General features: G+C 33.0%; 1 protein-coding gene across 2 annotated transcripts; it reads right to left on the bottom strand.

Annotated features, from left to right (window-relative positions):
* Positions 1–47: 47 nt before the first annotated feature.
* LOC114188189 (uncharacterized) lies at positions 48–14,750 on the bottom strand. 2 transcript variants are annotated; one of them, XM_028076744.2, is made up of 22 exons: positions 13,900–14,738; positions 11,573–11,687; positions 10,641–10,741; positions 10,419–10,510; positions 8,594–8,729; positions 8,390–8,458; positions 8,144–8,245; positions 7,734–7,832; positions 6,715–6,825; positions 5,554–5,760; positions 5,104–5,211; positions 4,653–4,748; positions 4,498–4,554; positions 3,883–4,029; positions 3,298–3,357; positions 3,103–3,207; positions 2,612–2,773; positions 2,372–2,445; positions 1,350–1,473; positions 832–923; positions 508–628; positions 48–410 (listed from the first exon to the last, which is right to left on the bottom strand). In XM_028076744.2, the coding sequence occupies exons 1-22, from the start codon at positions 14,566–14,568 to the stop codon at positions 258–260; spliced, it is 3,000 nt and encodes a 999-aa protein (XP_027932545.2). In that variant the 5' UTR covers positions 14,569–14,738; the 3' UTR covers positions 48–257. The 2 variants fall into 2 exon arrangements, 1 of the variants encoding a protein (XP_027932545.2); XR_003605385.2 differs by lacking the exons at positions 48–410; positions 508–628 and having other exon boundaries at positions 1,350–1,465; positions 13,900–14,750.
* Positions 14,751–16,555: the final 1,805 nt, after the last annotated feature.

Genomic DNA, 16,555 nt, shown 5'->3' with positions numbered 1-16,555 from the left:
TTGTATCTAGTATTGATCTTCAATTTTTCATGCCAAGATACACGATATAGTACAAGACATTTCTTTATCCAATAACTGGTATCAAGGTGCAACCAATAACTGGTATCAAGGTGCGTGAAAAGTTACAATTCTGCGTTATTGGTTATAAAATAAAAGGGAATTTCAATGTCTCGTTTCATCTGGCCTCTCCCCAAACAAAACTAAAATGATCACCAATTATTCTTCATTGTTAGCCTCGTCTACTGGTACATTAGTGATCAGAGAGGACATCGGCTTGGAACAATTTTCCATGTCCTCTCTGCATACTCTTGAATGGTCCTGTCACTGCTAAATCTCCCAGAACCAGCAACGCTAAGGATACTCATCTTGATCCACTTCTCTGGTTCAACAAATGCTTTATCTGCAGCAGCCTGGTATCGTATTTAATCAAGGTTAAATTCTAATATTAAATAAAAACTGGGGTATTATAAATGGTTTGGATTCTAAAAAAATGAAAAATGGAAATACCTGTGCCTCGAGGTAACTACTAAAATCAGCGCCAAGGAGATAGAAATCTTTACCGATTTCCACCGTGTCACATAAGGATTTGAAGTACTCTTTATAACCAAAATATCCATCTCGAACCATCCTAATGGTATTATCATATTAACATCAGTTATGTATAAGGAGAAAAAGAACAATTAGGAGTAACATTCCCGATTTTAGTATGCATAAGAGTAATATATTAATAGTTAACAAAGTAACAATTGAACCCTGATCAGAAATTTTATCTGGAATTGTTAATAATCCACTTATTCTTTGAAGATGGGAGTAATGTACCCGTTAATTTACCTTAACACGCGAGCAAACTGTAGAGGTACTTTTAAAGTAGATCCTTTTTCACGCAGTTCTGCAACTTCTTGCACTTTTGCACCAAAGAGAAACTGAAACAAGCGTAGACATTTTGAATTGAAGTTGTTACGTGAGTTATGAACCTTAGTCTCCGAAAATGATCAAAGAAAGCCTCCATTATTATATTACAATTATTCATAAACCGCGAGCATGTCTTTGAGAAATTTTTGGCAGGCAACCACGCAGCCAAGGCTGAGGCTAGCCAAGCCAACTACAATATTCTATCCCTTCTAGGAAGCAGGGTAGAATACGTAGGAATTTAAAAGCATCATATGATTACAGATCAGCACATCTTCCAAGCAGATTTATAGACAGAAAATTTATACACGAAAAGAACTTAGGAAATATGCCAAAGCAACTTGATTTCTAAATTTAAGAATCTTTCATAATTTTCTCAAGAGCACACTCTATTTGAATGTGTTGAGAAACATGAAAACATCATCTGTGTTATCACTCACCAAGTTATCCGACCCTATTTCTTCAATTATTTCTATCGTAGATCCATCTCCCGTAGCTAAAAGTAAACAACCATTCATCAAAAATTTCATGCTCCCAGTTCCTGAAGCTTCATGTCCTGCAGTGCTACAAGATAATTATTGCTGTCAATATGTAAGAAACTTTTATTGCATTTCTCGCAACTAAATTTGAAAAATTGGGAGGGCAGGCAGGGTAAATGTATGGAAAATATAAATTGCACAACATTGAGCAAGAATAAGATTGGCTAGGATGCAGCCTAATGTGTCGTTTGGTAATTGGTGCAAGTGAATATATTAATACAACATTATAAAAACCTCGAAGGTTAGTTAGATTTGCTAAACGATGAAGGATTAAATAGCATCAAAATACTTAGTGGCGTGTTTGGTTTGAAAAATGATGAGACATGTCAAAACAAAGGAGGAAGCGGAGGTCTAAATATCTTAAACCCAAAAAATAGGGGATATTTTCTAGTAAACATCAAAACAATGGAAAAAAACTAGAAAGACCAAGTGGGCTTATATCCTATCTAACTGATACCCAGCACAACCACCTGCTCCAACTCTAAAATTGCTTGTGCTGTATCAACTACCCAAAAACAGACCAGAAATAAAAAAATAGTGCTGAATCAACTTCTTGTCCTATGTTGTTCTGTGTCCTCATGTTGTCATCAATAAACATCAAATGCATAAAAATCAGAGAGAATATGAAGACCATGCGCAGTTTCGAAGCAATGGGTGGACTATACAGGTTCTTGCTCAAGCTGGCTGCAATATACTGATTATAAATTAAATTCAACTCTGTCAAAAGAGGAATTCTTCAAAAAAGCTATTCCATCTGTATAGTATCCCCACATTTTTCTCCATATCTCTTTTATTTGAAACTTAGTGCTAATTCTTGATCATTATAAGCATGGCAAATATCAAGCACGATGAGAAATGAGGATGAAGGCTAATATATTATGAGAATAAAAAGAGGAACTACGATGAACGCTAAATTAGGAGACCTTAAATGTTGAGAAAGGTCAGCCCCTGGTATTACCAATTCAGCAACAGAGACATTATAATCAGGGATAAAAACCTACAAAATAATAGAGACTGGATCAGCAAGAGATATGCCAACAAAAATACAGTATACTTAACAGGTCCATCTTGAGTTGTACTACACAGAGAGAAATGCTAACAAAACGAAAGAAAAAGGATAACAAAAAAGAATCACAAATGAACCGTAGAAACTAGAAAATTACCAATTTCAGAAGATCTCCTATATCAGCATCATTATTGATTTTTTCAGCCACAGAATGACAAAGCTTGATAATCTTCTTAGCAATTTCATAACCAGGAGCAGCTTTCCCGCCAATTATGCAAACACGGGGTACGACTTTCCTTCGCTCATTCTTGTCCATATTCTGCAAGAAACCAAGGAATAAATGCAAAAGAATAGTCGATGTCTCAGTATAACTCCAAGTGAAAAGTCATGATCAGTATGTATGAGTGTGTGATCAGTTTGTTTGTATGTAGACGAGTAAGAATTTAAACCACAGCTGAGGGGAATATCAGATTCTAGGTGCTAGGATTTCTTGCTCAAGTGCAGAAAGAACAAAGAGCATCATAAACAGAGGAAAAAGTTTATCATACCAAAGAAACATGTTTTTATTTTAATGGAAAAAAATATATTGCTATTAAAAATTTTTATTTATTTATAAGATCTTTTGGCACCAACAGAACATACATTTACCTTGAGACAATCATATCTATGGATTATTCCAAGTATGTTAAGAAATTGTCTTTTGTATTCATGTATCCGCTTCACTTGAACATCAAACATTGCATCCAAACTGACCTGCAATTGTGAAAGATATCCGAAAAAATAACTTCTATTGTAGTAATGAAAAAGAAAAGAAAAGTTCAAGTAAACCTATGTCACTTAAACCTTCACACCACTCATTGCTTCAATGTATTCAGCAAGCCTCATTTTATTGACCCTTTTAACCTACAATATCAAAAGGATAGAAAGAGATATAAAGCAGATCATATGATTCGTATTGGATATTAATCCCCTGCAAAGTACGAAGAAATAGGGAAAATAAAAGAAAATGCACGAAAGAGTAATGAGAGAAATGTTCCCCCAAGACAGAGAAAGGTTCTCTAATCTCCCAGATCCCATTCAAATTTCCTCCTCCGTAACATTTCCTCTCTTCTAACTAACTCCCAGAATCTCCCCACAGATAAAGATCTTGGTTAGTATGTCCCTCCCCACTGTTTTGGGCGGCCTTCCTGGATACACCTTAAAAGGCCTATCCTACTCAAGTTTATTTCCTATTAATTCGACCCACTACAGAAGCTGCCCTGTCCTTAAGTAATAGATAAAACCTGGGAGACAGCTGCTTCCATCTAGGAAATGTTGACAAACAATTTCAAAAGATGATTTTCCAGTGGTGGAAAGGATGACGTATTCTACCAGAATTCTGCTGTTCCGTATAATAAGTAATAGATAAAACTTGAATTGAAAAATTACCATTTTCCATTCTTGATGGAAATTAGTATTGTCAACATGATCTCTCAATCCTGTCAGAAGGTCAGCATTACGTATCCAGGCTTCAGTTCCAAGCCACTTTGATATAAGAGCACATAAACTGGGATTGCTCACCACAATCCACCGACGCTGACAAAATATCAATTCATTGACTTATTAGTTGTTGCACTGTGTATACATAATCACACATTTTTTTTTAATGAAGAATAGTTGCAATTGTCAAGAACCACAAACAAAATTTACTCTGCAGAGAAATATGAAAAAATAATTGTAAAACAAGCATCTTAAACTTACTTGGTCAATGGACAACACTATTTAAGATGTAATCAAGATACACACAAGTCTCCCAACAATGGTACTCACAAGGAGCTAACAAAATTTCATATAGCAGAAACTAGATTTGTGTATTTCAATTGAGTGTTGACAGCCTTTATAGTCAGAAAAAACAATTCTACATGTAGAAAGATAACTTCTTCAGCATATACAACTCCATTCGACAGTAAGCCACATGAGCCATTTCATATAACTATACATTCATAGCAGGAGAAAAACAGTTGCATTATACATATACTGTAGTAATAGTAACTGATTTTCTACCTGGGTTACGCCATTTGTCTTAAATTGAAATTTTTCGGGCCATAGCTCATAGAAGTCCTGCAAAGTCGAACCAATAATTTATTGCTTTATGATTTCACAATCAGCCAAGGTGATAAGAAAGAACAGTGAAGTGATTTGGCACAATTAATTCATACCTTAAATGTTGTCATTTTCAGTGTATCTAAATGTAATTTTGAAACACCATTCACAATATGGGAGCCAACAATTGCCAAGTTGGCCATCCTAATGTTCTGGAAATGCAATACATAATCAGAAAACAATATCAAGAAAACATTATTTCATAATACTCCCATAAGTATAAAGTTTTTTACATATCCAGCACTAAGGCTGAATATGGCAGCCTAGTCCAAGTTCAAGCAGATTTGTGGTTATGTTAATCATTGTAATTTGTAACCAAAACCACTGGATTTCAATCATTCATTAAGCTTTTGTTTTAAGAATTAATATACATAGCACTAGACATTATCTGATAGTTAAATTGAATAACTAAAAATATTTTGCACTACAAGAGATAAAAACACGCAGAAAGAAAATGTAGCCTACCAAATTTACCAGATTAAGCATTGACAAATTGTTCTAGAATACCTTCACAGCACCTTCTTCAACAATTGACATCCGGGACAGACGGTTGTAATCTAAACCGATCTTTTTCTTCAACTCCTCCATAAAATTAAAATTTATTTCATATAAAATCTGAAAAGAGCATTTACAATATTCGTAAATATAATCATACTACAATATATAATTAAGGAAAAAGGAAGTATTTTTATAAGAATAAGAACAAGAACAAAACAAAATTTAGATTCATCAACATTTCCATTCCAAATTACTGAAATTTATGGTTTAACATGGAAAACTCCCTAGAAAATGAGTGGACCATGCAGTCAAATGTTCCCATGCTTTAGCCAAACATAAAAGATGAAAAAAGAATCAAAGATACCTGTTTGGTGTCATTTAATTTGCTGGTAAAATACATATGTAAGGTAAAATACAAAATAAAATACAGAAACTCAAAGCATGTCTTGATGAATATACTTCTAAATGACGAGGGAGAAGGCTTCCAAGCAGATCAACAGGGATTTTCTCTAGTCCTTCGGCAACAACTGTGTGAGTTGTAAAAGAGAAAACTTTGCATGCAATGTCCCATGCTTTATTCCAGTGCAGATGTTCTTCATCTACCAATATTCGCATAATTTCAGCAATTGAAAGGGATGGGTGGGTGTCATTTAGATGAAGAGCAACCTAATACAGGAAAGGAAGATCATAAGTTGCAAGACAGTAGTGGGAGCATAATTATATCACTAGTGATAATCTAATGCATAAAACAAGTTTAACTCATAGTCCACTTTCACATATACTGAAGCAACAGATAGAAATCTGGCATGCTGGCATGGTTATTTAGGATAGTCACTTAGAATAGTTGGCAAATAAAGTTGCAAAGATAGGAGCATGACGGGAGAGGATTGGGAATTCTGTTTGTTATCATGTGGGAACTGAGCATTATCTTGGTTTTAGAAAGGAGAGAAACCATTTATGAAAGGGAAACCCTTTGAAGGACAATCCTCTCCATAGATCTTTGAAATTGAGTGAACGTAGGATGCTGCCAAAGCCTTCTTCTTCCTTTTCTTTCTTCGATTTTCATGTCTCCCTCCCTAAAAACTCTAAAGAACCCCTTTCTAACCTGAAAACTCCCTCAATCCTAATGCAATAAAATCACTAAAACAACCAAAAAGGTTAAATCACTCCTTTCGTTGCTATAGTTACAAAAAACCTTTAAGTTCTTGTGCTTAAAACATTCTCTTTTGGTACCTGCACATACCATTTTTAATCTCTTTTAGTCCTAACACACTATTTTAATCCCTTTTAGTTCCCACAGCAAGGACAAAAAGAGATTAAAAATTATGTGTAGAGACTAAAAGGGAATTTTTTTAAGTGTAGGGACCAAGAAAAATATATATATAATTGCAGGGACCAAATGAATAATTAAACAAAAAAGGAAATGTCATCAAGAAATGACCATGTGATAACCTGGAACTTTGATTGGTCAATTGATTTTGGGAACCTTCTCACCATAGGAAAGAGGAACATTTAAAAAATATGTAAAGTACTTGTTATTGATAGTATTGCAATAGTGATTAGTAATCACAATACCAGTTAACAACCAAATGTGCAAGTACAAAATAATTGACAATGAACCTTATCGGGCAACTCATCAAAGCTATTATGTGCTTCTTTGAACCTTCGGATGATATCTTGCAAAGATGCCGAGACAAAGAAATATTGTTGCTTCAATCTCAGCTCCTTCCCCTGAAAAATACAATAAAAAGTCAGTGGTGGACCGACAGAATTCCAGGATGGGATTACAACTAAATATATTAAATTGTTATGTTTTATCATCACAAATTTGTAATATTGACCGAACAACCAAGTGATAGACCCATATGCTAATGTAGGAATGTGTAATTATACTATTTGTCTCGCTAGTCTTGAGTCTTGGATCCGCCACTACTCAGTGGTAATGAGATAAGAGGGATCGAATACTCATCTTTTTGAATGGGGCAAAATGATTACAAAGCCATAATTTATCATATTCATGAAAAATTATTAACTTCCTGATGCAATGTTTCTAGACCAAGTGGTATGCCAAACGAGACAGTCAATATTGTGAGGAAGACTACTAAAACAAGCTAAAATAGAATGCGTGGAATCTTACACTGAAAGCTTGAGAAACATAAGAAAGTAATGCACAAATTGACGAATGAAAACTTTGAGAACAAAAGCAGAAGATAGAAAAAAAAAAAACTTTGCTCATTCAACAATTGGCACCAAGTTCCTTCAGTGAGTTTTCACCATAAACTACTGCAGTTAATAACTTCTATAAACAACTATGTTAATTCAATAAAAAAGAGAGATAATTTTCAATTAAAAGATTATTTTAAAACAACTGCACAAGTCACAAAAGATCGATGCAAGAATCCACTAACAAAGTAAAGCCTTATACGTAAATTTTCTAATGCAACAAGGAAACGATGAAACTATAGTAAGTAACCTTAAATGAAATCAATATTGGTATCTCTGTTTCTTACAATCATAAACCCAGAACCGAACATATGGCACAGCTAGCTTTTATTACCAATAACAGAGACAGGGTAGAAGTTCTGAAAAGTTAAAAGAAACAACTACCTCAGAACTTAAATATGATAATAAAGCCATACCTGATGATTACGGTCATCAGGGTACAAAACATTACTTATAGTTTCTGCCCTTTGTCTGTTAACAACAGAATTAATGTAGTCTCCAGTGTTATAAGCCTCCTACAAAAGCAATAGGAAAAAAGGGTTCAATAGTTCACCCTAAGCCCAAATAAAGAAAAAGATATGCCAAACTAAACAGAGAATAATGAACTGCAGCAGACCACTTTTCATCTTATTCTATGCTTAGTCAGTCTCAGTAAAGGTATGACCATATTTAATTAATGACCTAAATTGAATAATGTATGTAAAAGCTGCATGACCACGCTTAGTTTTTTTCTTATTTGCTTTAGACCTATATTATGATAATACCATCATGCCTATAATTTATTCTCAAATTTAGATCAGATGCTCATTCATAAGAAAATAATTACCAAATCAAATTGATTACTAGGTTTCGCAGCCCATAGTCGAAGGTTGAGGGTATTTCTTGTCCCGTAACCAGGTATTGGGTTGTCATAAGCCACAGCTTCAACCTGTAGTTCGGAAAGAACAAGTTTGTCATCAACATTATGCATATTCAAAGTCTAAAAGAAATGTAACACATGTAGCAGTAGGCATAAATCTAAAATATTAGAAAGAAGTGTCATTACAAACCAAATTAAAAATATTATTCTTACCGTCTCTCCAGGGACCCAAACTCGATGTTTTTCTCCATTCATATCAACCTCTTCAACAGTCCCATAGAACTAATCCATCCAGTATAACAAAGAGATGCAGTCAATTTGTAATTTTGAGGTGATAAAGTGAAAAGAAAAGGCAATAATATGAACAGAAACTATAAAATGATTAAAAAAGGCATAAAAGATGGAAGCTGGGCAAACCTTCACTTCATATGTCACATGAATCCGCTCTATTTCCCAAGGATTTCCAAAGTTCAGCCAATAATCAGGCTGCTCATGTTGAAAGCCATCCACTATAACCTGACGAAACAACCCATATTCGTATCGCAGCCCATATCTGCATAGTGAAGATCAAGCACAACCTCAGCGGACAGCAGCCTGTCTTTATATAATAGGCATATTTGTTTTCCATATAACAAAAAGCAAAATATATACACTTCTCTTTTCTGCACAGTTCCAGAATCAGCAAGTAGGTTGGAACTTGAAAAAAGTATAATAATAACACTCCAAAAATAACCAGTCAATTGGGTGTAAACTTTTATGGTTCTCAAGATTTCATAGATACAATCAGTACAGAAACTGGTAAAAAGTATTGTTGACAGTAAGTACAATAACTTCCAAATTCATAGTTTTAGGACAAGACACTCAGAATGTGAACTAAACTTCAGGCATTAAGTTATTGAGACACAAATTCATTCTTATTTGACAATAACTACACATGATGTACAAACTGCTTAGACACGGAAAACCTTTCCCTTGTGTTGGATACGAAATTTCACAATTTTTAAAGCATCCAAAACAAAAAATTTAAATTAATCTCATTTTACGTTATTTCATTTTCTACATGTTTTGTTTGAATAAATCAATTCAAATTTATTGAACTTTAATTTTCTTGTTTGGATAAAGTGTTTCAACTACCACTAAATGCAAAAATGATTTAAATGTCAAATAGTTGCTAATAATTAAAAAAATATCAATATTAAAGACATGTTTTAGTTGACCTTGGTTGATTTTATTTTTCGGTCCAACTTCATCAAGATTTTTTCAACTTATATCGATAAAGTTTATTTTCAATTGACGTTGTCCATGATTGTACAGTTTATAACAACCACAATTATTTAGATTAGCATCAATTAAGATTATTTTTACAACACTGCTGGTTGGGGCTTCTTTCCTGACCTTTCAAGCGATGTTTATTGACAAATTTCCATTACCAACATTGACAAAAGAAATCCTAGTTAATGTTGAACGAAAGTTCTCTCAATCAACATTAGGATAAAAAAATCCTAACTAGATAAAGAATAACATTACAGTATATGATAGAAAACATAATTACTCAAAACATCAACAAAACAAGTAAGCATGGTAGACGTCAATTGAAAAAATGTAGTTGCGTCCGCAAAAAAAATAACATCCCAACATTGGTGGACAAAACCTTGACTCAACTGAGAAATAAAAATGGATCACAACAACAAAAACAAAGTAATCCTAACAATATAAATAAAAAAACAACTCATCAACATGAATAAATAAAACTGGTCGGCATCAACAATGTCTTGGTCTTAGTCAAGTCAACGATGCTCCAATTAAAATGAGAAAATATGAAAACAACACACATGAATATAAGAATATGAAAATTTTCAAATTCTTACCTTATAGGTGGAATTTGAAATTTTCTAATTTTTAGTAATTCAATTACTCTCTTAAAATTCTAGAATTTCATTTTCTTTTGAAATTCCTTACCCAAAATACACACTTTGACATAAGGCATTTCAAACTTTCTATTAAAAAAAAAAATTAACCTCCTAAAATTCCCTATCCAAACACACTTGGGCTTCACCACAACTAAATATGGCCAAAAAAAACTAAGTGTTAGATGTCCAAGCTTAAAATGTCAACTTCACAGCTCACAGCCTATATCTACATTTAGAATATTCATTAAAAAGTTAAACACAGTATGGTGAAAACATTACTATTTCAAACCTGCTAGAAAAAGTTTACAACAAATATGAAGATCACACCATACCCCCATGCAGGATAATCCAAAGTTGCCAAAGAATCCATTTGGCATGCTGAAAGACGAGCAAGGCCACCATTCCCTAAGGCTGCATCTCCTTCCTGGTCAGGGATGTCACATACATGTATATTAAGGGATAAGGATAACCACATTGAATTCTCACTGAGATAACAAATCTACAACGGTGGACTGGGAAATACAAAATGATTATATTAAAAACATTAATAACACCTGCTCGGCCAAAACTTCAAACTCGAAGCCAAGTTGGCTTAGGGCCTCTGCATATTGATCCTGGATGCCAAGATTGATTACACTATTTGACAAGGAACGACCTGATATCAAAAAGGCCACGTGTTCTTAACAATTGGATACAAGAACGGCATCAATTGTACACTTTCACAAACACAACCATTGATTAATAATTCATCAAATGAGGTATCAATTTATTTAATTGTTTGACTTTGCTATAACAAATCCAAGAAGAAATTTTGCACTGCTGTAGTTTCCTTCGTATTTAAACCACCAGAGTACTAAATCGTATATATACTTACATCAGAACACAATATATAATAAAAAATCTTATTCACACTGGTTGCACATCATAAGCTTTAACAGGAATTAGTTCGTGCTTTTGCTTCTCTTTCAAAATAATAAACATTTCTTATATTATTTATCTTTTGGTTATTGACTAGGGTGTACACAGTGGAATTACTGTCAGACTAACCCCTAAATTAGGAGCCCCTTCTAGATCTCAAATTTGGTCCAACCACTCAACTCAAGTGTCTTGCTCATTGCAGCTCAAACCATATCAGGTAAATATATATTTTGTTGTTAGTTCATTTGGTTACGTAAAATTTCATAATTAATTAATAACTAACAAGTAAAGAAAGAATTGAAAAGGAAGAAAGATTTCTGAGTTACTTTAGGTAATCCTCAGTGAAATTGCATAAAAAATTATGACTAACATTCACTAATTTGAGGAAACTATGAGAGGAAAATAAGTCAGAAAACAGACAGTCCCTAAATACGAGATACTATACAAGAGATAGTTTATTATACTTTTTTATCATAGATAACTGATTAAACTTATACATGTAACTTGCACATAAATAGTAAATAATGGCTGATGTGCGTAACAAAATTTAGGGCATCACTTTAACTACCCATGAGAAACTCAAGAGAAAGGAAGTAGAGGCGCTTAGGTTTTGTTCTCTTGAAGTAACTGTGAGTATCATGCCAGCGTTCAATCAACCGATCTCTGACACTGTGTGACAAAGCCTACAAATATCATCACACAAAAATAAATTTTTGGATGATAGCCGTTAAGAATATGGCGAGCAGTAGGTCAAAACATTTTAATATATTATTTGATGCCCTTTATAACCTACAGAATTGAATCTCAAGATGTCAAACAGATAACAATGGAATAAGCTTTAATGTTCAATAAATGAAGACTGAGTTCCTTCTACAACAAGGTTTGCTGGATAAAATGAAAACATGAATAACAATATGCCATGCATTCCTTCAAGGTCGATACAAAAAACTCCTATAAACATATCATAATCTGTCATCAAAATTACTCAGTCACTCACTCATCCTCTCAACATCCTTCAGTAAAAAATAAAGGGTCCAACGAACACTCAAAAGTGTGTTGCTTCAGGAGTACTAAATATATCATATTAAATAACAATATGCCATGTATTCTTTCAAGGTCAATACAAAAAACTCCTATAAACAAATCATAATTACACATCTATCATCAAAATTACTTAGTCACACACTCATCCTTTCAAAACATCATTTAGTCAAAGGGTCCTCCAACGAACACTCAGAAGAGTGTTGGTTTAGGAGTATTAAATATATCATATTAAATACTCATTACAATTACATAAAAAAAAAAAAAAAACATGTACAAATAATCTTGGTGTTTTTTTATATATCATAAATGTTTTCTTTCCAAATAAATACTTTCAATTTCTGTTTGCTAACAAGCAACTGGGTAGTGTTAGTTTTTTTTTTCGTGTAGAAAACCTTGAATTCGCAGTAAACTTCTTTTGGGTTGTTTAGATCCAAACCGATACAAAAACAAAAACTGAAAACTGATCCAAAAAGTCAATAACCGATCAAAAACAATTCTTTTTTTAATAGATTTGGATATTTTTGTCCAGAACCAAGCAGTTTGAATCAATTTCCGGTTTGAACGATTCGAACCGAACCAAAATCAATTATCTAAACTTATCATATTACCGATTATTTCTCTTATATATGAGAGATGTCTACTAGAGACAAGAATCTAATGTACCTATTGCCTATAAATATGCACTAGAGTAGTAACAATATGTTTAACATATGAATGAGGTGGAAGAAGAGTTACCCTGGTAGTGTAAACGTTACATTATTAATCTAGGAAGAGAAAAATGCTAAAACAACATAAAATATAATTGAAAGGAAACAAAATAGAAGACCGAATTTTAATGTTTATGTTTTGAATTTTCTGCAATATTAGATTTGATAGCCTTATAAGAGATATATCCTATGGTTATCTAGTATTTATGTCACAATATATATATATATATAAAGAAATATTTATTATTTCCTTTTTCAACCTCTAAATCTATTTTAATAAACACACAAACAAATATCAACATGTGCCTAGGAACGGAACGGAACGGTTTAAAACTAGTTTTTAACTAAAGACAAACCAAGCCATACGGAGCCGCAAACACTCATAATGATTTTAATGAAGTTTAAACAAAATGGATTTCTAACTTGAACTCGAAAAGAAAGGATTCTGAAAACCATTTTCTTGCCCTAAGTAATGATTGAGGAATTAAAGGGAGGAAATTTCGTTTACAACTAAGAGAAAACATTCTATCAATAGATGTTATAGTTAAGTCATCAATGTATCTCTGTCGTAATTTCTAAGTAAAACTTTTCATTTATTTATTCAATAACAATTGTCCAGCGCTTAGCAAATTTGATAAAATAGTCAAATGTACATATAACAAATCGTTGCCACAGTGGACTTAGGTCTAACAAAGTTTATTAAAAAACTTCTCCAAAAATGATGGTTCGAAACTTGAGGAGTAACTTAAATCTTTCTGACATATAGCCTCCATTGACAATGAAATACCCTTTTACACTACAATTATATTACTCATTTTACACTCCTATTTAATATTCTTGATTGAAAATATATTATTCTTCACTAATTAAGTCAATTATGTTTTAGATACTCCGAAAAAAAAAAACCCACTGTGGTCTTACCTGATTCGTCCAGAATTACTTCCCGTGGAGTGTGCCTGGTACCAAAAACAATTCTATCTGCCTTCCAAATAAAATGCACAAATACAAATTCTCATTTTCCCTCTTTCTTTTCGGATAACTAACCACGTTTGATCCACACATACACCAAAATGTACCACACCAGAGCAAATCAGAAAGAAGCACACACATAAACCAAAAGCAATGGAGTTGAAAGGCAGCGTACCTGATACGCTTCGAAATCGTCAAAACTAAACCGTGACCTGGCCACGGTGTACTCAACATGATTCAGAATATCCTTTTGAAGACTGAGAGGGTCGTTCTTCAGAAACCCATCCATTAAGGTAAACATTCTCTCCGCTTTAGCGCGACGCTCGCCAACGCCATCCACCAGCCCAGGCCTCCTCACCACAACCCCCGGGTTCGCCGCTGCCGGTCTCGCAGCCGAGACCGTTCCGTCGCCGTCCCCGCCGACTGCCTCGGCCAACGCTCGCTTAATCCTCTCCAGGCTGTCGGAATCCTCAATTTTGTTGCCATGTGAATCGGTGACGAAAAACTTCTTCACGAAGAAGTCGCCCTCAAATTCGACGGTGGCGCGGTCGACGGTGAGGCCGAGGACCTTGAAAACCCTGGTTATGACCTGGAGGAGGCCGATTCGGCTGCGGGCGCGGATCACAAAGGCGGTGGAGTCATCGGCGTCGGAGTTGTCGACGGCAATGGTGGAGGAGGAGGCGAAAGCAGAGTCGCTCGCGGAAACTTGCAACGGGATGCTCCGGCGAGCGGTGGCGTAGGGCACGGAAAGCGAGGAGAAGTGTGTGAGAGAAGGGAATGGAGAGAGTGAATTGATCGGAAATGAGAGTGAGGAAGTGAAGAGAGGGGATGAAAGTGTTTGCATTTTGGGAAAGAGCTTAGAATTAGTGAAATGGTGACATGAGTGAATGTTGTATGAGTGAAATGGAAAATGACAGTCAGAAAAAAGAAAGAGAAAAGAATAGCGGGAATCGTGATCTGTTGCAAGTTTCAACTAACTACTTTTAAAAGGAGTTTGCCTTTCCGATAAGAGGCAAGAAGCTTATGAAATGCAACTCGTGCCATGTCGCTGCTCATACGCAATACAAATAAACACAAAAATAAATAAATATTAGGACTACATCCTTACACCTTTTTTAAATAAACATGACAAAGTGATATGGGTTGGCTCACCACGAACCGAGTTAAAAATGAGTGAATTTAATTCGATTTATTTTAGGGTGAATCAGAAATTTTATAACCTAACTCAACTCATCACGGGTTGATGAGTTAAGTGGGTTGACCAACCCACATAAAAAAAATTATTTATTTACTTATTAGTATTCAAATATTTAAATAAATTTTTAAGTAACTCGTAAGATGACAATGATAGTAAAATTAAGAACCAATGTCTTGATCATGTTCACTACCAATATATGATAATATGATGAATTGTTTCCTAGAAAGTATCCATATAGTCTAAGACAACATACATGTTACACATTTTTTGTCATGCTATTCAACAAAATATAAATAAAAAACTATATATTTTTGTCATGCTAATTTAGAAAAAATTACTTATAAGAGAGTTGCTTGAGTAATTTACTATAAAGATTATAGTTAAAAATTAAAGTATCAACATATATAACTTGACAATCAAATTAATTAAACATTTAAACTATTCAAATATTATTGAGCAATATTATAACATTTTAAAAATATGAAATTGTCAACATATATAATAGGAGTAATAAATAATTATTAAAAAAATTTAAAAAAATAAAAAATTGTAAAAAAATGTTTGTGGGTTAAATGGTTTAATCCACCTTTAATCTGTGTGTGTTAAATGAACCGGATTGAGTTCAACCCACTTTTGAAAAAATTAATCCATAATTATAAAGTAAAAGATTACTTTTATGCGCCTCACCTGCCTAAAAAAAAGGTATTTAAAGGTATTTATGCAATTTTTATATTATATTAAAATAATAAATTCATCGAACAAGTTTATTTAAGAAAAAAATAAAGAATATTTTAGTTTTAATAAAGTGTGTAAAATTAAAAGAAAGGAAGGAAGATATATTTGATTAATAATTGCATTTGAGATATTATATTTTTTAGTATAGAGTTTTCTTATTGTTTTATCTTTAAAAGTTGGTTAAAAGATAGTAATATAAAAATTGTTTTTTTCTCAACTATATTGAATATTTTTGAATAAGTTTTTCGATCGAGATTTAAGGAAAATGAGAATTCATTTTTAAAACCTCTTTTATGTCTCTGCATAGAAATATTCAATAATGTCGCATTGTTTAAAAGTCAAAATTAAAAACAATTTAATTGCATTTTTCTCTATTAACTGTTTGAGGTGTATTTTAATAATGAAATTGTGATAGAAGCCTAAATTTAAAAAACAATAACACCTCAAATGTTATGGTTAACTCTAACATTGTTATTTTAATGGACTTAAAGGTCAAAATATTAGTGCAATAATGATAGAAAAGTGTTTACAGAGATGAATCTTAATTTTCCTTAAATTCAATTAAAAACTTGTTTCCAATTGTTTCACATCACTTTTAAGAGTTAAAATTAAAAACAATCCAAATAGACATTTCTTTCTTAAACTCTTTCAGATGCATTTTAAAGTCAGAAATGTGATAGATTTTCATATTCTAATGCAAATAATACCTCAAATGTCGTAATTAACTATTACAATGTCTATGTAAAAAGTCAAAATAAATTTCATTTTAAATTTATATATGTTTTTAGAGTATTTTTAATGAAAATTTCTCAAAAAATTTCTCGTTAATTTTTTAGAGAATTATTTCTTCACCATTGTTTATTAACTAGAGACACATATTAGGCGCCCAAGTCTAAAT

Source organism: Vigna unguiculata, chromosome 6, assembly GCF_037176805.1.
Source record: "Vigna unguiculata cultivar grain cowpea cultivar isolate G323 ecotype 2 chromosome 6, ASM3717680v1, whole genome shotgun sequence".
Taxonomy (NCBI): domain Eukaryota; kingdom Viridiplantae; phylum Streptophyta; class Magnoliopsida; order Fabales; family Fabaceae; genus Vigna; species Vigna unguiculata.
The sequence above is the reverse complement of the archived record's forward strand: the minus strand, read 5'-3'. Positions and strand labels throughout refer to the sequence as shown.

Excerpts from the sequence above, each read along its gene's own strand:
- LOC114188189 (XM_028076744.2), bottom strand. The coding sequence starts at position 14,568 with ATGCAAACACTTTCATCCCCTCTCTTCACTTCCTCACTCTCATTTCCG. Across the intron at positions 7,833-8,143 it reads CTAGTAATCAATTTGATTTG|GAGGCTTATAACACTGGAGA; the intron begins GTAATTATTTTC and ends TTGCTTTTGTAG. Across the intron at positions 4,555-4,652 it reads TGAAAATGACAACATTTAAG|GACTTCTATGAGCTATGGCC; the intron begins GTATGAATTAAT and ends TCGACTTTGCAG.